Source organism: Corvus brachyrhynchos, unplaced genomic scaffold (genome assembly GCF_000691975.1).
Source record: "Corvus brachyrhynchos isolate BGI_N302 unplaced genomic scaffold, ASM69197v1 scaffold167, whole genome shotgun sequence".
Taxonomy (NCBI): Eukaryota; Metazoa; Chordata; class Aves; order Passeriformes; family Corvidae; genus Corvus; species Corvus brachyrhynchos.
The window spans coordinates 1713575-1734920 of NW_008239547.1; the positions used below are offsets into that span (position 1 = coordinate 1713575).

Consider the following 21346-nt stretch of genomic DNA (forward strand, 5'->3'; position numbering starts at 1 on the left):
TCCAGATGGCATCTACAGCTTTTGGCTTAGTTTTTACCCTTATTGTACTTCAGGCTAGCATATCTATTCTGACAGTCCTAGCAGGAGAAAGAAATCCTGAATGTTGCATATTAAACATGAAAATTGATCATTGTAACTATTAATGAAGAAAATCTTACCATGATGAGAATTTTGTTAATAATTATTGTGTAAAATCAAATCCGAAAACTTTAAATTTCGCCTGGGTATTTCAGGTGGCAGGAAATGAGATGCAGACAAAATAAAAGATGTATTAGCTATTATCTTGTGATTGATAACCTGTTTATGAAAATGTCAAGTCCAAGAAAAGAAGCCTTGAGATAATGTAGACGAGCTTATAAAAGAGGGCCTTTGTGCATGTGGAATACTCTGAGAATATATGGTTCTGCCGATGACCACTAATTTTTTATAGATTTCTAGGAACAGGTGGGAAACACATCTCTTAGCTTAGCCACTGCTTGTATGTTTCAGAAAGTATTCCTGAGGTCTCTGTTTTCACTGCCTTTCATAATTTGTCTTTTACCAGTCTCTGTTCTGAGAATTGATCTCCAACAGGAAAAACATTGCTTTGAGCCTCTATATGAATGACCTAAAACAGTAATTCCAGCAGATTAAATATGCCAGCTTTGACATAGATTGATAGGAACTTTTCACATGATAACTACATTAGGTTTGGTCTAGACAATACAATTATTTGATCATCAGCTAGGTCATGGACATTGAAAGGGGAGCCTAAGATTATCCCTAGAGAAAATACTGAAGTGTTATCACTTAAAGCTATAGATACCTGAGTATTTTTGAAAATGGCTGCATTCACAGGACTGATGTTAAAAGGTGGAATGTGTGAATTGGCACAGTCAGCTCCTGAAGTTGTCTCCACATAAACACCTTATTTTGATTAATGCCTAAATATTAATTTGACTTTAGTGAGGCTTTAAATACTGTCTCTTGTAATATCCTCATAGGTAAACTGGGGAAGTACAGACAAAATAGTGTAAATGAACTGAAAAGTAGCTGAACCGACAGGCTCAGAGGGTTGTGATCAGCAGTATGAGATCCTGTCAGAGGTCAGGCACTAGTGTTGTGCTTCAGGGGTTGATCCTGGGGCAGATACTCTTTAACCTCTTCATCAGTGACCTGAATGATGGGACAGAGTGCATGCCCAGCAAGTTTGGAGAAGACATGAAATTGAGAGGAGTGATTGACAGACCAGATGGTTGTGCAGCCATTCAGGGGGACCTCAACAAACTAGAGAAATAGGAAATTGGGAATTTAATTAAGTTCAATAAAGGGAAATGGCAAAGTCCTGCATCTGGGGGAAGAATATCCGGTACAGACTGGGTGATGACCAGCTGGAAAGCAGCTTTACAGGAAAGAAGCTGGTGATTCTGGTGGACATGCACCAGCAATATGAACTTGGGACAAAGAAAGCTAACAAAACCCTGGGCATTAGGCAGTGTTGCCTGCAATTTGAGAGAGAGAACTCTTGTCTTTCGCTCTGTGTTCGTTAGTGAGACCACACCTGGAGGGCTGTGTCCTAGTGTTCTGAGTTGTCTGGTACAAGAGGGACAAGGCCTTACTGGAACAAAGTCTTGGAGCATTTGTCGTGGGAGGAGGGACTGACAGTTGGGACTTCTCAGTCTTGAGAAAAGGCATGGAGGGGTCTTGTCAGGGTAAAAATGGCTGATAGGAAGAAGTAAAGAAATCAGGCCAGGCTCTTCTCAGTGGTGCCCAGTGAAAAGATGACAGGCAGTAGGCACGAATGGAAATGCAGGAGGTTTCCATTTAATCATGACAAAAAAATCCTCTTTTACCATAACAATGATGGAGCATAGCTTGGCAAGAGAGCTTGTGGGGTTTCCATTGTTGGAGATACTCAAAATCAGACTGTGCCCTAGGCCTGAGCTCTAGCTCCTCCTGCTCTGAACAGGGCAGTTGGACCAGATCGTCTTTGGAGGTGCCTTCTAATATCAACTGTTTGTGATTCAGTGGAATATCTTCGGTTTTATTGTTAGTACAGGAGATCAGACAATCACAGAACTGAAATAATTAGCATGTCCAGGTATCTACTAACTCTGTTTTTCTAGGTAAAGGAAAAGGGGTTAAGAATATCAAAGATATCAGTAGTGCTTCTAAAGATTCTATGAGAGGTGCAAGATTAAAACTGACCTTAAATCAAATTTAAGGGATGAAAAAAAACAACCCAGCATGATGAAACAGTAGAATAATAGCAGATAAATACAACCTTCAAAAGGTGGGATTTTCATCCAAATGAGAAAACAAAAAAATGCTTTCACTCCCGAAAGAGAAGTAAAAGCACTATGTCATCAATGTTACCTTGCATCAAAATATTTTGGAAGAGAACTAGCAAAGATACAAAAACTAGCAGTAAAGCTTTTTCAAATTGACTAGATGCAAGAAGCTTCTTAGAGGGACACTGTTAGGTGATTGCAGTCATGAAAGAAAAAGAAAATGACTTATTTTTGTATCAAAACCCAAAGCAATGTGGTAATCACTAAAATAAATGTGATAAAATTGCCGAAATAGGAATAAATATTGTTTCCCCAGATCTTGTGCTAAATGAAAAAATTGCTAAGATCTGAGAATGTGACACTAGAAGAATGGAAGGTAGAAAATTTCATTTTCAAAAGGAAATACAGCAATAATTACAGGAGGTTTATCTTCTGTGCTGTGCAAACTGGTAAAAATAGTTTTGGAAAAAAAACAAAAACAAAACCAAACCCATGGATAAATATGACAGCAATGGGGAAAAATCATAGTGCTTGTGTAGAGGAAAGTGTGAGCTACGAAATCTATTTGAGGAAATCTATTTGGAGGAGTCAGTGAGCAAGTGGATAATGGTGTTCTGATTGATACAGTTACTTAGCTTTTTCAAAAGTTTTCAGACCAGACTTTTCACTCACATAAACATGAACAGGTAAAAAGAATTTCCTCTCCTAGCAATAATGTCTGGTTATAAAATAGGAAGCAAAGGTGAGAAAACAAGTTATTGTTCAGATTTCATAATGGAGAGAAATTGTCAGTCATGGGGTTTTATTCTGCAACTGTGTCATCCAGTGTATCAGAATTAATGTGGATATTTTCATGAAAATGGCATCCAGTTCCTAAGTAGGAAAAAGTGAGTAAGTGCAAAATTTCAAATTCGAGGAATAAAAGAGAAAACATTATGTTACTAGCAAATGCATTACACATGCACATGAATGCCATTAACAGTTCTGGTGTTTCCATCTCAAAGAGATACAGCTGAACTATAGAAAGACAACAGAATGAACTAAGAATGAGCTAAGAAAGAAACAAGAACAGACAGAGTGGCTTCTGTTTTAGGAAAGATCAAAGGGAATAGTTTTCTTCATTCCCAGAAGGAATCACTGTGAAGAGGAGTATCATAGAAACTTACAAAATTATGAATATACAGGGAAGGCAAATGGGTGCAATTTATTTCACTTTTTCTTATAGTGAATGAACTGTGGAGGATCAATAAAATTGTCAGGTGGTATTTTTAAAACATAGAAGAGGCACAGTTATTTTATGACCCTTTAACTCTGATCTCATGTCTCAGAATATTAAGGGTGTTAAAATACAGATGGCTTCAAAAATTATATACCAAATTTTTCTTGGACTTTTCGAACACAGAGATAAGAATCACTAGACTCTCCAGTTCTCTAGGTTGCAGAATGCTGGTACCTGAGAGGGAGCATAAGTAAAATTTAATAGTCTGCTTGCCCACACCTGTTACCTGGCCTTTGTCAGAGACAGGATGCTGGGCTAGGTGGGTCTTTGGTCTGACTGGAAACATATTTTGTATTACATTCAATTTCAACTAAATTAAGTTGATGGAAGCAAAAAAAAAACCAAACAAAACCCCCCACAAAACAACAACAACAAAAAAACAACAAAAAAACCAAAGAAACCCAATAAACAAAAAACCAAAACTAAACCAAAACTAAACCCCACATACTCTTCAGTTTCTAATGGCTTTGAAGTCAAATGTACACAAAAGTCAAGATCAAAGACACATAGAAGCATTTGAGTTTATAGCTTGCTTTTTCATTTAACTTGCTTTTTTCTTAATACAAACTGAATGTTGGAAATGTTGTTGCTTATAAATTAGTTAAATTCTGTGTTTAATTGGGTTGTTTGTAACTTCAGGTATGTTATTCTAGCACATTATGTCCTGTATATGCCATTACAGGAAGAGTCTGCAATGATGTATGAAGATTTAGATGCAAGGCTTGGGTAAAAAAAAAAAAAAAAGGTGGAACAGTACATATACTGGCATTATGATAAGGAGAAGTCATAACCAGTTCTATGATAGTTTTGAGGAACAACATTACTTCCCTGCGAATCTCAGAATCACAGAATGGTTAAGGTTGGAAGGGACCACAGTGGTCATGTGGTCCAGCCTTCCTGCTCAAGCAGGACCATCCTAGTGCACATTGCACAGGAGTGCATCCAGATTTTTCTTGGATATTTCCAACGAGAGAGACTCCCCAACCTCTCTGGGCAACCTGTCCCCATGCACAGTCACCACACAGTAAAGAAATTCTTCCTCAATCACTCAGCTGCTAGGGCGTCTTGACTTCTTAAACATACATTGATTTCAGTGGCTATTTTTACTGTGTTTTCAGCACAAAAGTGCTTTTAATAGGAAAGTGCCTATTGAATATTTCGGAGAGTAATAGCAAATCTAACGTCTAATCAAATGGGTAGAGATTAGACTAATTTCACTGTGTTCATGTGCCAACCTTGTCATTAAATCCTAGGAATTTTCATTGAGTTGTGATTTATACAATTAATTGTAAACATGGGAAACAGTGAAAATGGGGCAGTGCAATCGTGACTTTGGTATTAGATTAATGTATAAATAACTGAGATTTAAAACTCTTATTTAATCTTTCACTCCCTATTGAACTTCATCTGAGATCAGTATTGATGTTTATTTTTCTCTGAAGAGCTAACAGCCTTTTCTAAAACTTGGAGTTTTATCCCATCACCAAGTATTTGACCAGACTCAGGAGATATGGTTGTGTTTAAATAATAGCACTTACCTGGAGGATTGTGTTCTGTCCCATGCAAAGACCCAAATGATCAGAAGTAGAGAAGTATGAAGGAGAATAAAGGGACTTTCAGTCGCCTCTGAATTCTCCCATGGGTAGGATGAGCTGTGATAAGCTGAATTTTTTGCCTCCTTACTATCCAAAAAGAAAATTCCAATAAATAATTCCATCATTTTAGGCCCATCGTTAAGATTAATTTGTAACTTGCACCACTATAGTATTATTTGATTTAATTCCCATTGCGGAGTCATTATTAGGCAAAATGACTTATGGTACAGTAAGCTGATTATATTTTTTTTAGAAAGGAGCTTTGTTCCATGCCTTGGCCCATGCCTCCAGCTTGTCACAGCAAGCATGAAATTGGACAGTGTCTTCGGATTTTCGGACCTGATTGAAGCTAGGTAGACCAGTTAAGCACATTCGGCAGACCATCTCTTAATGCAACTTGTATGTTGAGCTTGCTGCCTGCTAAATTGTGTGATCTGTCTCATGGAAGGTGTTGAAATTACTTAGATTTAAAAACCTATCGAAAATATGAATTTAGAGGTCTTGGTACTAGTATCATATTTTGCCTTATTTTTGAGCAAGTCAGAGAAGGGAGAAGAAAACACCCTTTTCTGTGTTCATTTATTTCTAGCACACTCATAATGTTTTTTAAGGTTTGCTCCCCATAATTTCCTTGCTTGACAACTGATTTGTATGTATCTTCATACCTTGATTGTTCAGCAAAATGTGCCTTTGATGTAGGTATTCGAAGTTTTTTTAATGACGTAAAAGAAATCATTGACATTTGTAAATATATATGTATATTTATTGTGATAATATTTTAATTAATTTATATTGATGTCTTATAATCTGGTATATTTTAAAGATTAATACATTGTTTTTGAGAAACTGCATGACTCGAGTATCTAGTCATTTCTGTATGTAACACAGATACTGTAGAGGCCTGAAGTGTGAGGATAGAAGACAACTAGTTTTTTCATACTAATTAATTGCTTTAAATCCAAGGAAGCTTAAAACTTTTTAATGAGTAGAATTTTCAGAATTCCTTGAGTCTTCTTGAGAAACAAAAGGCTTTTTTAAAAGATCCCTTGCTCAAGTGATATTAGTCCTAAGGAGTCTATTGAGAGGGTGAAAACTGTCTGATTTGTTGGAAGATTTCTTTCTGCATGGAAGAGCTCAGAAATGGAAATGAAACCTTTGTATCATTTCTAGTTGGGTGAGCAGGAATTACATCTTGGAAATACTTCATCTAGTAGAGGATCATGGTGAGCTGATGAACTGAGTTGACAAAGGCACAGAAAGTGTTCCTTTATTTTTTTAAGCAACCACAAAGTGATATTGCCGCAGAGTAACCAAATTCTCTTCTGTGTACACCACCTGAGTTCACAGGCTCTGTGTACAGCTGCTCCAAAGAAACTTCTCATGTCTCTTTCTGAAGCCTCAGAATGCTCTTACATGTGTAACAATTACATAGTGTGTTACCTTCAAAACTTTCTAGATTTGCAGGGAAGCGTCAGGGTTTTCCTAAAATCTTTGTATGCGATGAAATCATTGTAATATTTATTTGGAAGTCAAGTTTTCTTTCTTATTTTTCAACAATGTCTCTAATTGTTCTTAAAAAAATTGGATTTTCCCAAGCAAACAGCACCTCATTAATATTTCTAATTCAGTGTAGATATATCAACCAAGATTTTATTTTATTTTTAGTGAAATGTGGGAGTCTATTGCAGCACACAGGAAGACTCAATATAAATCAAACTTTTCTTTCCCCCTTTTTTGTAGTTTGATCCTTTATTGATTGAAAGCAAAACACCAGCAACAGCTGTGCTAATGCTTAGTTCTCCTGAAAATGAAGTTTTGGCCAAAGCATGTGATGCTCTATATAAATTTGCATCAAAAGGTTAGTCTGTTTGCAATGAGCTTTCTTTTGCACTGCTTAGATTTTGATAGTAGTTCACAATTCTTTAGTTTCTTAGCATTGAAATCTTTCTTTCTTCTCAAAGGTGTCTGTTGAAGTTTTGGGGGTTTTCTGAAATATCTGTCCAACCTGTACTTGCAGTAATAAAGAAGTCTTGTCGTTTGCATGAAGGAAACTTTTGTCATTTTGTTGAAGAATTTTATATTCACTGTTTAATAGAGCTTGTTTTAAATATAGTATAGATATGCTGTTTATGAGCAACAGATCTGCAGTTGTGAAAGAATTCTCTTTTGTATGTTACAGTTGGAAACTTCTGTACCAGTGTAGTTATTTGGAGCTTCAGTTTTCAATGAAAAGGACTTCTTAGTTTTTTTCTGTTATTTTTACACAAAATTGTTGCATCAGTATTTCTGTGCAGATGATTCATTGGAAATTGCTCAACCTCCTTTATCAAACTTATTTGTATATGAGTTGGGAGTCTAACAAGTCTCCAAGATTCCACATCTTCCAAAGGTCCCTATATAGTCTATAGCTAAATGTCATTTTCAAGGTACTCAGGAGACAAACAACTGTGTAACAGAGGCTCAAATTTTTATGGCACGTAATTTCCTAAGTTGTCTCCTACTTATTCCATGTTATTTGATATTAGTCACTCAAATTGGTATACACTGGTAGTGTTCTTGCTCTGATGAGTTAAATTTTAATTTCAATTTAATTTGTGTTTTATTTTAAAATTATATATTTATATGCTGATAATTATACTGATGTAAATTACCAATACTGCTGAAATTGTGAGAGAAGAGCTGAAGTCTTTGATGGTTGGCTAGGGGTCGCTGGGTCCTGAAAGATGTTCAGGTTCTGCTTAATATGGCAAGCTTGGCTGACGGCATGAGATCAAATTCTGAATATGTGAAGAGAGAATGTGGACTGTTGGGAGACAGCTATGAACCATAAATTCTTGCTGGCTCCTTCCCTCCTGTCCACAGTAAAATACGTCACACTGCAAGAGGATAGATGTTTATGTCTTTTATGTTTATACTGAAAGAATAATCCTTTAAATTGTTAATATATTCCTGCGATCTTCCAGAAGAATAGACTAACTTTGTGGGGTAGCACAAGAGCAGGAGTTGATTTCAGTTAATCTATTTTTTTGGACTGTTGCTAGTAAATTAAGTCCCATCCCTCAATAAGAAATACTTCCTCCATTTTAAGAATGTCTTGTCCTGAGATTGAGCATAGATCTCCAGTTTCCTCTCACATTGCTCACTTGTAGCCTGGAAGGGCAGGCATGGTTCACTAGAAAATGAATTATAAAGCTGTTGTGGGAACTGAAAATAAGAGTAGGACTGGGATTTTGTTTCTTGGGGTTTGTGTGTGTTTTGCGTGAGCAGGAACAGAAGGCTGTAATCACACTAAACTTCTCTGTTCTTTGCGTGTCCAGCACCAATTCAGCTACAAAGCACTTCATTCTCAGATAGTAGAAATCTCATGTAGGAATTAATGATACAAATCCTGGTAGTTGCTTCCCTTGAGGGATAGTAAAGATCCATAGAATTAATGAACTGTTATTTTGAGGAAGATAAAATTGGAAGGCAAGAAAAGAGGAAATAAAATGCGTTCACCTGGTGGTGTTCACCTATACTTTGCTAAGTAGAAAGCTTTCCTTTCTACTTCCACTGCAGTCTCCAACAAATGAGTGGAGTGTTCAATAGACAGTAGCATCCTTTGCTTTAAAAATATAATTAATCTTAGATACTACTAATCGTGAAACTATTTGACACATATGTATTTGGGGTGTAAATTAGATGATCTCCAAAGGACCTGTCAGGCCTCTGTTCTTTAAAGTTTACTGTCCAGTAAAAGATTGGTAGCAGTTTTACCTTGATACATTAGAACTGTGAGGTTGCTGGAATTTTTCTTGCGCTTTTAATCCAATTCCTTTTCAGGTGATGAAAACAAACTGACACTTCTTGGTCTTGGAGCACTGGAACATCTGTATAAACTCCTCTCACACGAAGATCCAATTGTACGCAGAAATGCTGTCATGGTATTTGGCATCATGGCTTCTAATCGTAAGAGTCTGAATTTTTTACTATTTTTCATTGTGTGATCATCAAAACAAGAGGTTGATCATGTGAAAAAATCCTAGATTAATGGCCCAGAATAAAGAGTAAGTGACGTAAGGTTGAGTTTCAGTGGCTGTTGTTTTTATAGTACTTTATAGACCTGTATCTGATCAATGCAATAAGCAGGTCTTAATTTGGCGAATGTTTTACCCAGTTGTCTTCCATGAGGATATCCCAACCACTCTCAAGTCTTTTCGTCAACTGCTGCCTGCTTGTCATTCTGCAGTGGACCTTGCCCTCTCGGGTTACTTTTAATTTGGCATTAGCATATAGTCAATGCTGCTGCACAAACATGGATTTGAATGAACAAAGATCTCCCATTTATATTCACAGCTTAATTGGTTTTTTATTTAAAAGTAAATTAAGCTCATACCTTTCTTTTTTGCATTTCAACATGTTGAATATATTGATAATAACAACACAACCCTGTAGGATCGCATGAAGTCTGTCCCAAAGAATATTATTTGATTTTTCTCTCCAGGAGTTGAGGTTTTGCTAGTTTGCCATTGACAACAATAAAAATGCAATCTGAAAGTCTTTACTGTGATTTTAGTAGGACCTGTGTAATTCATGTTTTCCATTTGCTGTGTGGGTTGGTGTTAGCATAAAATTGCAAAGTGGTGACTTGAAAACTAAATAACAGAAGGATTAGTTTTATTTTGATAATTTTAACCACAAATAATTTTGACAATTGCGGTGTGACTTCTTTGGCAACTAAAATCATGCAATATTTAGTCAGAACCTGCTAGATGCAAGTATTTTGAATAAAGTTTCAATGAAATTGAAATATAGAGGAACTTGATATGTATCAAATGTCAAAGAATGTCATCTGCTACTTGAAAGTCTCTGCTGTTTTTTCTGGGCCCATTATGATCTTGGTCTAACTTTAGTTGTGTGTCTTTCCCAGTCAGATCTTTTTGTCACTCAGGGAGTAACCATAAGTACATTTTGCTTGGAGCAGATTCTGTTTCTTTACTCAGCCAACATTGCCAAACAAAAGACTTCATATTTGTATTTACTTCATTGTAGATGATGTCAAGAAGTTACTGAGGGAACTGGATATCACAAATTCACTTATATCACAGCTAGCGCCAGAAGGTACCTTACACTATTTTCTCCTTGCGCAAAAGTACAGTCAGAAATACTTTATGATTGTCATTTTATGAGACAATTTAATAAAATCTTCCCTGTAACTTACAATTTTTCCTACTACCTGTTAAATAGGTAAATACTTTTATATAGCTCTGTAGCTCACTGAGTAGAGTTTTATGTTGTAAAGATGGAACAAGATGTTTGTGGACACATTGGGTATGGTTAACAGCTATTATTTATTGACTTCAAATAATGTTTTAAACCACTGGATTAGTGAACATACTCTGTGCTGAATAAAACTTGATCAAAATGTTTCTTTTTTCCCCCCACAGAAGACGTAGTTGTCCATGAGTTTGCTACTCTTTGTCTAGCACATATGGCTGTTGAGTATACTACTAAAGTAAAAATATTTGAGCAAGGTGGGTTAGAGCCACTTATCAGACTCCTAGGTAGCCCTGATCCTGATGTTAAGAAGAATTCAGTTGAATGTCTCTACCTTTTGGTACAGGTAAAGTTTGCTCTTGTTTGTTGTCTTAAACTACAGAGGCAGATAAGCATTTGCACCCCTGACATTCTGTGTGGGGTTAATAATTTTAAAAGATTTGTTTCCTTTACTCCCCAGTGTTCATCAATGCATTTGAAACATTAAGTCCTTGCACCTGAGTCCTTGAATGTTAAATTAGTTATGAATATATCTGGTTTTACTGTAATTCTGTTGAACTTAATGCAATTGTCTGTGCTGTACTGCACTAAAAGTAAAATCAAGATGAGCTTCAGGTTTTTAAAACTAAATAATAATTTGCCTTCTTAGTTGAAAAATATTAATCTTAGTAATGAGAGTTGTAATCTGTCTATCTAAAAGGTTGGAATAATCCTGTAAATTAAAGAACTACCAATTGCATTGTGTCTTGTTTTGACCGTCAAGTCCATAGCACAATTTTGAACATCTTTTTAATGATAGGTGAAGGCTGTCAACAGCTACTTTCCATACTGGGGGGAATAGATTTGTTATTGGCTACTTTCACACTCAGCACTAATGTCATCCATATGCTGCTTAGCAAAAGAATGGTGCATTTGTATGGCAGTTCTCTCCCATGGCTTAAGTGAATCAATTCAGTAATGAATTCAGTTTATAACTCTATCTCTTTTGGGGCATCAGAGCATGTCTATTCAGAATCACATTTTACTCTTTCTCCTTTTTTTACTATCTCGCTGTCTTTGTTGCGGGGTATATCTGGATAACTGCACCTGGTGCTTGCTTATATTGATAAGGATAATTGCATGCTGCACATGTGCAATAAGCTATTTAAAAGCAAATTGTAATTTTTTTATTTATTTTGGTTTTTAATATAATCAGCTACTGTCTTTTTATTAAGCTGCACATCCACTGTTTAAACTTGAAATTTTAAATTGTCATTTTATAATTACTAAAACAAAAGAAGATATAACCAGGCAACCACAGCAGAGTTCAAAAACTGTTTTCCTCCCACTGAGGTAAATAAAAATGGTGAAACTAAATCTACAAAACTTTCTCAAAGAAACTCTTATGTTGAGACAAACATGGCAAAGTCAAGAGTGAATAGGCTTCTTTATACAGGACTAGATTTTGTAGTGTGTACTTCAGTCATGCAAAAACCCCTAGAATTTAAGGTTTGTGGGGCTTGATTATATTCAGTTTGGTTCTTGGCTTAAAAGAAAGCAATCTGCCGAATGAAGCTTTGGAGTATTGACTCATTTTTAATGTCTGAAATCAGATTTTTGGTGTTTTTCTGTAAAGTGAGGAATTGATGCACTGTTATATTCTCTATCACTAACATTCTTTGTTGGAATATTTTGCTGCAGGATTTTCAAAACCGTGCTGCAGTTCGTGAACTGAATGTAATTCCCCCCTTGCTGGGACTACTGGAATCTGAATACCCGGTCATTCAGTTGTTAGCCCTTCAAACCTTAGAAGTAATTAGCAAAGACAGAGAAACCAGGATAATACTGGGAGAAAATAAGGGATTAGATTTCCTTCTGAATATACTGGAAAACAATGTACGGTTTACTTGCCTTAAAAGTTTTTTTGTTCTTGGTGCTGATGTTTGTATGACTAATGAGAAATATTACTTATTTTATGGAAGAGTGACATAAGAAGAAAGAGTTACTTAGTTGGAGTGAACTATGATAGAAATAGGGTAAGCTAGAATATCTACCTTACTAAGAAAAGAAGCAAAGACATTTCCCAAAGTGTTTATTATTCAATTTTTTAGTTGAATTTACCTTATATAGTGGCTTTCAACACAATTTTCTACCATTGTTTATGTTATTATGAGACTCAGTTTCGTACTTCTTGAGTTCAGGTGTCACAATGGGAAATATAGTGCATAGAGAAATTAGTGATGTTTTTGAAGCTTTAAGATCACAGGCCCATTCTGAGTACCTGTCTAACCCACTTTGATGTAAATGAGAAACTTCGGGGGATTTTACTATTTTTGATACTTTGTGTTGCATCCTAAGGCATCATCAAATAAATTACATGAAAATATGAATTTGTAAGTATGTACTTTGCAGTACGAATAAACTGTCCAAAAGAAAGTTACAACCATTATCCCACAAACTTAAATGCCAAAGATATTTTAATCCTGATTTCAAGGTTGTTTGGTTTTGTTTTTTTTTTTTAATTAGGAACTCAGTGATCTACATATCGAAGCTCTTGCTGTGTTGGGAAATTGCCTCGAAGATGTGCATACTCTGCAACTGATTCAGCTGACAGGAGGCATTAAAAAACTACTTTCATTTTTAGAAATCTCTACTGTTCCTGGTATTCAGAAGAATGCAGCAAAGGCAATTACCAAGGCAGCTTTTGATGGTATGTGACTTTTCAATAATCCATGGACATGAAATTGTTTATGAAGTAAATTTTTATCCAGAATGAAGCCATCTTCTCTGGTTGAGGGTAGTACTTGTGCTGAGGTAAACATTGGAAAGAATTAATTACCGTGATGAGTCTTGCCGATCAGAGCAGCAATTGGATGCTAGGAGATTATATATATATATATATATATGAAAATGTTAAGGTTTTGCCTCAATTTATTTTTAAATGTAATATATTCTTGTAAAATGCTGTCCTCAAAGGAAAATAGAGTTCTGAAAATATGATCCTTGTCTTTTGTTTGGTGATGCCAGCTGACTGCCATCTTAAGCCACCTTTGCTGGCACTGTTTCTCGCTTCTATCTGTTAAGGCTTCATGGCAAGCTGACTTCCTTTTGCATTCAACTGCTCGTCTAAATGTCAGGCAATTTCAAATACAAATTCCTTTAACAGAGGCATGAAAGGAAACCTTTCAAATGGCTTGCAGATTAATATTCCCAGGGGAGTTAAATAGTTTCATTGTAATCTTTTCATAATTATTCATCCTATAGTTCTTTTTTATATACTTTTCTTTAATTCACCAAGGAATTCCGAATTAGGCAGAACATGCTCATCATTTATGCCCACAAGGATGCTCTTTTAATCAAACTACATTTGAAATTCCTTCTGTACGTTGGCTACTGAGTTGCAACATGTGCGAAGTAGTGTTGTGTAACAAAATGCAATGTAACTAATACCATACTTCTGACTAGAGAAGATTTTACTTCTGTCAAGGGATTTTTATGACAGTAGAATTTAAATATTTCATTCATATTTCTGGCACCTTGTGGTTGAATCATGGCTTTAATTTATGTGTATTTTAAAAATATGTCATTTAATTTAATACATGGATAAAATAATCTCTCCTTGCTGCCATATTTCAGACCTCCTTTCATCTCTCTCCGTGCTATCTTTCCAATTCTTTTCTCACCTTGCTTAGTTTGATATCCTGAATATTTGTAATTATTTGGATTGAAGATGATACACAGAAAGAGTGTCCTAGTATTCCAGGGGTTTTTCTGTGCTTTTGTCATTATCTGTTGGAAGCTTGGCAAGTCACTGAAAATTGTTTTCATTAATGTTCAGGTATCAAAGATAGGAAGGGACTTTCTTATGTCAGTATTTTCTTTGTGTATTTTCCTGTGTTGTTATTTTATTATGCTACTTAGGACTGTCAGTATCATTTTTATAGTCCTGTGACAGGCTTGTAAGTTGTATGCTAAGCAGATTTATATTTGCTCCTACTGCTTTCTACTGCATCTTACTCCTTTATCATATTTATTTTCAAATAAGCATAGCCTTCTTTTCCTCTTTCACACTTTTTTTTTCAGTTTTTGTGGCCTAATATTTTAGCAGCTGTTAGTAGAAACATGTCTGAGCACATTTTTAAAGCACGGTTGCAAGAACCACACATAATATATTACAGTACTGCCTATGATCTTATATCATGGGATGTTACCGTCAGTGAAGATGCATCTTCTTGTCATGCTTCTTTACAAATGGAGTCAATGAGGTTTCATTATAAAGGTTTGCTCTCTTCTTCAACCTATGACAGTTAGTATGGATGCAGCAAGCTGGGAAAATACATCAAAAGAATATTTAAAATACTTGTTTTCAAGCTGTAGAATTTTGGTGACACCCAGTTAGACAAAAGGAAACTTCTTGTCCTGGTGCAGTGGAAAACACAGTCCAGTAAACTTGCTGCTCAATGTGGCCCCCAAAAGCACTGAATTTTTCAGATACAAAGAGCTTCTGGTCTAAAGTCAGCCTTGGAGTGGAAAGAAAAGGCCATTTTAAGAAGTAGCCCAAGTGCAAAAAGAAAACAGAAATATTTTCAGGTTTTGTTTGTTTGATTGGATTCTGGTTGTAAGCATACTAAACAGCCTATCCAAAATGCAACACTAATGTATACTATACTAGTACTTGCCTTGATGTGAATCCAGTATAATACAACACAGGTCTTAGTTCTGTGGTGACTTTTTCATTAAATTTGCAATAGCCATACCCACATTCTTCAGGTTTGATAATCATGGTTGCAATTTACCAACATTTCCTGTATACTTGGGAAAAAAAATACTGCTTTTCATTGGAATGAAAAACCTACTTCTGCTATGACAGAACATGTATCTAGCTGGTTTTTTAATCCTGGCAGCTGAGTATACAGCAGTATCTGGTTTTGAAATTATTATTGTTGACAGATGGAATTTAGTTTTGGATTGGTTTTTTTCCTGATAGATGTGATCATAGCAAGCAGTTTTGTTTTATGTCCCTTTCAACCCTTTGGAAAGGGACTCCTGTAACTTGGTGTTGTTGTTATAAGATATATTTATCCCTTAAGATTTATTCTCAGTATCAGAATAAATTACATGGTATAAACTTGATATTCAACTTTAAATAGCATCTTTAGGATGCTGCTCTGTTTAAGTACATTAAAATGGATCATATTTCTGTACATAATCATTATGCCTTTGCCCCTGAAATTTTTTTTGTTCTGTAACATAATTTTGAATTGAATATATTAATTTATTGATGATTTTGTTTTGTATGCTCAGAATTATAGTGGTGAATTATACTGTGATTCCTGCCTTGCCCACCAATTAATGCAGTCATTTCAGAACGCTAAATATAATCTAATGCTATAAATTATTGAATGTCTGTGAGTGGATTATCTGGACTTTTGATTAAGGAGGGCCTGATTTTCCCCTGACAATGCCAGACATGCCAGCAACAACAAAATGCTGTGGAGTGTGTATGGAGAAAGGGATGATGATGCTCCCTGTGCCAAACTTCTGGTTTGAAGCTCTCCCGGTTCTTTCTGTGTATCTCAATGCATCTCACGCTCAAAGGGAAGCACACTGAACATGCTCTGTAGCCTGATTCGCATTTGCATTTCACAATACGGATCCTTGTTTATCTGCGTTAGCTCAGCTCAAGATCAGTGAGAAGTCATGATACTATATAACGTTAACTTTTTTTCATTTGAAATTGGTATAAATAATTCCATAAGGTGGTGACAGTGACCTGAATAGTAATCGACAGAACTCAGATCATGATTTTGGCGTAAGAAGGGGAAATAGGAAAATATATTGAAAAATAAAGGTTGTCCTACCATGGGGTCAATGCATGAAAAACTGGACAGAACAGTTGATACTCCAAACTCTTTTAGTTGTGTGTGCTTGATTCTCCTTCATGTTGAATCAATGCATTCAAATTACTTAGGGGTCAAGAAATTAATCACTGTAAAAATGGTGTTGGCACTGACATATGAAGTAATTCAGTATAAACGATGCTTTTCAATTGTGCATTCTTTCTAGTCTGTAGTAAAGGACACAAAGGAAACAACTCATACACACAGAGAGAGGATTGGCAGAAAATGTTAATTCCTTTAATAGAATTCTCACCTGGATATCGAAATATTAATAATTTTCATTGATGTAGCTACCTAAATATAAATGAATACTCTTTATCATAAGTTCAAATTCAAGATCTGTTTTTCCACATTATTATAAAATTCTTTTTCTGTTTAAAATATTTTAAATTATTATTTTCACTCATTCAAATGAATTATTATTTCATATAGGCATAAATTTTCTTTAAAATAAATGCTTACCCATCATCATAGCTGCCTTTAAAATCAAGAATAATTTTAAAGAAAATCTGTAAATACATAAGTAACTTGCTGTACAAAAACCAAAATTATTGAGACATAAAGAACCTTTAGAGATCACTATTTGAGATTGTGGACTACTCTGGTGAGGAACAGGCTAGCAACATACTTGATAACCTGTCAAAAAAGTCTCTTATCCCAATTAAGGCCTTCTCTGGGAGGTGGCTGATACGTATAAAGTTTATGGCCAAAGTTCTTCTGACACTTAAAATCCTCTCTGTTTTATTTGTTGCATCTTTGTTTTGTGATTTCATTTGTGTATCTGAGGATTCTAAAAAAGTTTAAAGCTGAGCTGAAGAGGGGAAAGTGACTGCACCTCTCTCATCTACGTGCTTTGAGTCATTTCTGCTCTGCAGTTACATTTTTGATCAAACTTGCTTCTCAGTGACTTTGTGGACTTGTATTTGTTTACTTTTATTCACTACAGATACAGATTTATCTAAAAGAATACTTACTATATATTTTTTTCCTTTTAAAACTTTTTTATTTGGAGGACAACAATCCAAACCAGGGAGTGATCCCTCAGAACAGTAGCAAAGCACTGGTAAAATTTCTAAATATTTTGAAGTTCCACTGACTTCACAATTCCTGAAATTCTTTAATACATTCAAAAATTCTACTCTGTAGATATAACTTCCAACATGTAATTAGTCTGGTTTAAATTATGCATATGGTTAAATGCTTATTGACTCTCATCATTGTGGAGCTTCTATGCTGTCCTGTGCCTTTCTTCATGAAAAAGTTTCTTTCAGGAGTGTTTCTAAGAAGCACCTACGTTGCTGATCTCATCAGTTTTGGGATGAGGGAGTTTATCAGTTTGTTAGTATCTACATACAGCTGTCTGTAGATACTTCATAGGTGCTGTGTGTTGTTACTTGTGTAGAGGAAGGAGCATCTCTGTCCTTCCTCAGCTGCTGCCGCTCAGTGCAGTGGAGGTCAGCAGTGAACTCTGTGTCAGCAGGCTAAACTACAAAATTCAAATTCTCTGCAAAGTGGACATTAATGAAGAACTACAAGCTGTGCAGAATTTAAAACTTTCTTTGTAATGCTCCTTGCCTTTTTTGGGCTATTTTAATACATTGAGTGGTATTTCACCAAGTTAATTGTACATTTACTGGTATCTTCTTAAATGTTATGCATTTGAACTTCATTAGCGTAAACTGAAGTTCAGCACGATCCTGAGTAAGCATGATGTGTTGCATTGGAAAAGCTGTTTCCATCAAGCCTTTATGCATTCTGCAGTTTTAAAGTCTTGCAGAGAACAAACTTTGCATTCTGTCAGCCTATGTATGTTTATACTGTGTTTAATAGTCATTATTTGGCCTTAATTCCGAGCTCGATGAAGCCTAATCCAGGAGTTGGACTTGGATGATCCTTGTTGGTCCCTTCTGACTCAGGATGTTCTGTAATGGATTTGGCTCAGGTCCTTTGTGCACATTTCTTGATGGCTGGTTCCTCTGTTACCAAAATATTTCCAACAACTAAATGAAATCAAATTCATGTCCTTTCACTGATTTGGAAAACAAATGCAGATTAATGCTATTGTTGTTTCTCATTTAAAGCTGAAATCCGAAAAATCTTACATTGGGAAGAGGTTGAGAAATTTCTCCTAAACCTTTTGGAAACTAACAATGATGAAGTTAAAGTTGCTGCTTCCCAAGCTATTTCTGCCATGTGTGGGAATATAGACAGTAAAAGTGTCCTTGGACTCCAGGGTAAGTAAGGTGGGAAAGGATGAAATGTGAATTTGTGTTTTTTCTGTTTATAAGGACAATATTATAATTTTGCAGACTGCCATGGTTTATTTAAAGGCTCATATATACAATTATTTCTTTCAAAGGGATTCCCCAGCTAGTACAGTTGCTAAGCAGTAATAATGAAGAGGTAAAAGAAGCTGCAGTGACAGCATTAAGTAATTTGACAACAGCCAGTCCTAGAAATGCAAGGTGAGTCTGCAATAATTAAATTATTATTTAAAACACTAATCTGAAGTGGTAATATTTTTGTTTCTAAAGAATGCCTCATCTTGTCCTTATCCTACAAGGCAGGTCTGTGTGAATTTGACTATAAGGCACTTTTTGGTACTTACGAGTCACCTAGAATAGCTTGGTTCTCCTCAGTGTTACAAGAGTTGTGCTGTCTCTACTAATGTTTGCTTCATCAAGGAAAGGTATGAAGCAGATGTAATGAAAGCAGAGATATAAATCTGTTTTGAAGAGAACATATGAGCAAAATATGCCTTTTAATCTAAAGCATTTGATGTTGGTTTATTTTTTTAAATCCAAAATCATCAAAATGTTTTAAAACTTGATGGTTCATACAACCTTTTTGACTGATCTAAATCCATTCTTTGAGGGAGATAGATCTTCTGAATGTTGGCATTGTTTTGCTCTTCCTTTTGTTTTATTGTTTCCCAAGTAATAGGGAATGCTTATAGTGCATTCTCTGAAAGAGAAGAAGTGTAACTTCAGTATCCAAAATTACTAACAAAGGTAACAATGGTTAGCTCACTATATGTTTGAAAACAATTGTATCAACTAAATTCTAATGTCAGCTGCAGCGTTTTTTTATGCCAACTCTATTAAAAGTCCTGTTAGGGAAAAGCAACAGAGCAGTGTGATGTGTATGAGCAATCACACAAAACTTACAAACCAAAAAAAAAAAATCCTTGAAAGTTTCCTGGAATATACTTACTTAAAGAAGTTGTAATCAATTCACAGGCATCCTTTGACATGAAAAAGTAAAATAACTCACAAAATAAACTGTTTGTTTCAGTTTATTGATTCAGCTCTAATAGTCACTAGTATTCACTTAATGTTACCAGATGGAGCCATAATTTGACACAAGAGAATAATACTCTGTTCTCAGATTCACATAGTACATTTTTTTTTGTCTGATATTCTGCTCTCCTCATGTGCTGGACTCTTCAGTTGGTGTCAGTGGGAGTCACACACACATAAAACAAGCACAGTGCTGCAGTCCAGAGGTCAAACTTTCAGCTCCACTACAGCTGGTTTTCGTAGTGCAGCCCTTTGAGGTTTCACATTGTGAAAAGGGGATCTCTGGAGAGTTTTGAGCTGGTATAGAAGCTTATGCCAACTCATTCCATTTCTTTTGCTAAGGAGATAGTCAGGACATTGTTTAGCTCAACTGCTGGAACAATTCTCTGAGACCTCAGGCAGGGAAATAGCTGTCTCTGTTCCTCTGCATTATAATGAAGTCCGTATTTGTTTCTTGCTGGGCAGAGTCAGGAAATTGTAAAGGTGGCTTACATATACTTCTGTCTCCTCACAATCCAGCTTCAAGTACAATATGGAAGCACCAGATAATCTAATCAGAGGTCTTCTGTGAAAATCAGGAAGCAATAATTTACATTAAATATGTATATTGGATGAATTCCATGTGACTATATAATTACTTCAAAGCTTCATTTCTAAATCAAAACCATTAATAAGTCATAGAAGGGTCTGAGTGTGACTAGGATCTAAAAATTAATATATAGTGTTGAACCCTTAGCTGATACAAATTGGAACAGTTCCAGCTCACTGACTGACTATCAGGCCCATATTTATTTTGCATTCACATAATAGGAAAAAAAAAATAATTTGGAGAAAATTCATTCCGGACTGAGTTACCATAATCATATTTCATTCTAGAATGTTTCATTTGTATGTCCTGTAGACCCAGTGAAAATAAGTGTATAAATAATGAAGATGCTGATACACTTTTATAATAATGTGACTTTGCTGTCTGATTATGTTGACAACATTCTGTTCTTAAATGAAACTGGTGAGACTAGTGCCCTTTTATCAGTTATGTATTAGATTCTTGTTATAAACCCTCCAAGAATATAAAATCATAAAGGTAGTAGCAGCAGGTGGACCTTATGGGCAAGAACAAAATGGGTCCAGTGATGGGGAAGACTATTTGCCATAAGTGCTTTCACTTTTTACTGGCCAGTCAAATATTTAACCTTATTGAATTCATATGCATGCATTCTGCTGTATTTCAATTAATGAGCATTTTTCTATGTTATATTGATTGAAGGATGTGTACCTTGCCCTTTTATTTGGTACAGTGTATATTTGAGGCTCTAAAGTGTGAGTACAAGATGTTGCTATTTTTGCTGGAGATTTGTTGCTCTTGTTAGGAATATCAAAAAGTGCTGCCATATAATATGGAAAAAAATAAGATGTAAGACAAATTGTGTGTAATTAAAACTCCCGCCATAGGTAGCCCATAAAGTCTTCCATTGATTAATAGCACAAGAACAGCATAGGCAATGGGCAGTACTACCCCCCACTAATATAAATTAACCTTGACCTTTAGGTGCTTCCCCACAGCAATGAAAAGCTAGTTCTGTACCCCTACCAAATCAATGGTTTGTTTCTCAGCTGAGACAGCTAATAAAGGTGTCAAATATGGTGGAGGTTTGGTAATTAGAGCACCTGTTCATGATGAACGGGACAGAGACCAGCTTGTCATTTCACACAAGTCCTCAAGCAACCATGATTTGGCAAAACCAAATAAATTAATGAATTACTGTGC

General features: G+C 35.6%; 1 protein-coding gene across 7 annotated transcripts in view; it reads left to right on the forward strand.

Annotated features, from left to right (window-relative positions):
- Positions 1-21346, forward strand: part of ARMC3 (armadillo repeat containing 3) — a 64851-nt gene that overhangs the window by 13460 nt on the left and 30045 nt on the right. For 5 of the 7 annotated variants that reach the window (XM_017741561.1, XM_017741560.1, XM_017741566.1 and 2 more), the window contains 8 exons: positions 6885-7002; positions 8967-9092; positions 10176-10244; positions 10571-10746; positions 12081-12275; positions 12906-13089; positions 18361-18513; positions 18639-18744. In XM_017741561.1, the coding sequence (XP_017597050.1) occupies positions 6885-7002; positions 8967-9092; positions 10176-10244; positions 10571-10746; positions 12081-12275; positions 12906-13089; positions 18361-18513; positions 18639-18744 (1127 nt within the window). The remainder of the gene's footprint in view (positions 1-6884; positions 7003-8966; positions 9093-10175; positions 10245-10570; positions 10747-12080; positions 12276-12905; positions 13090-18360; positions 18514-18638; positions 18745-21346) is intronic. The other 2 variants (XM_017741563.1, XM_017741564.1) reach the window with 2 other exon arrangements.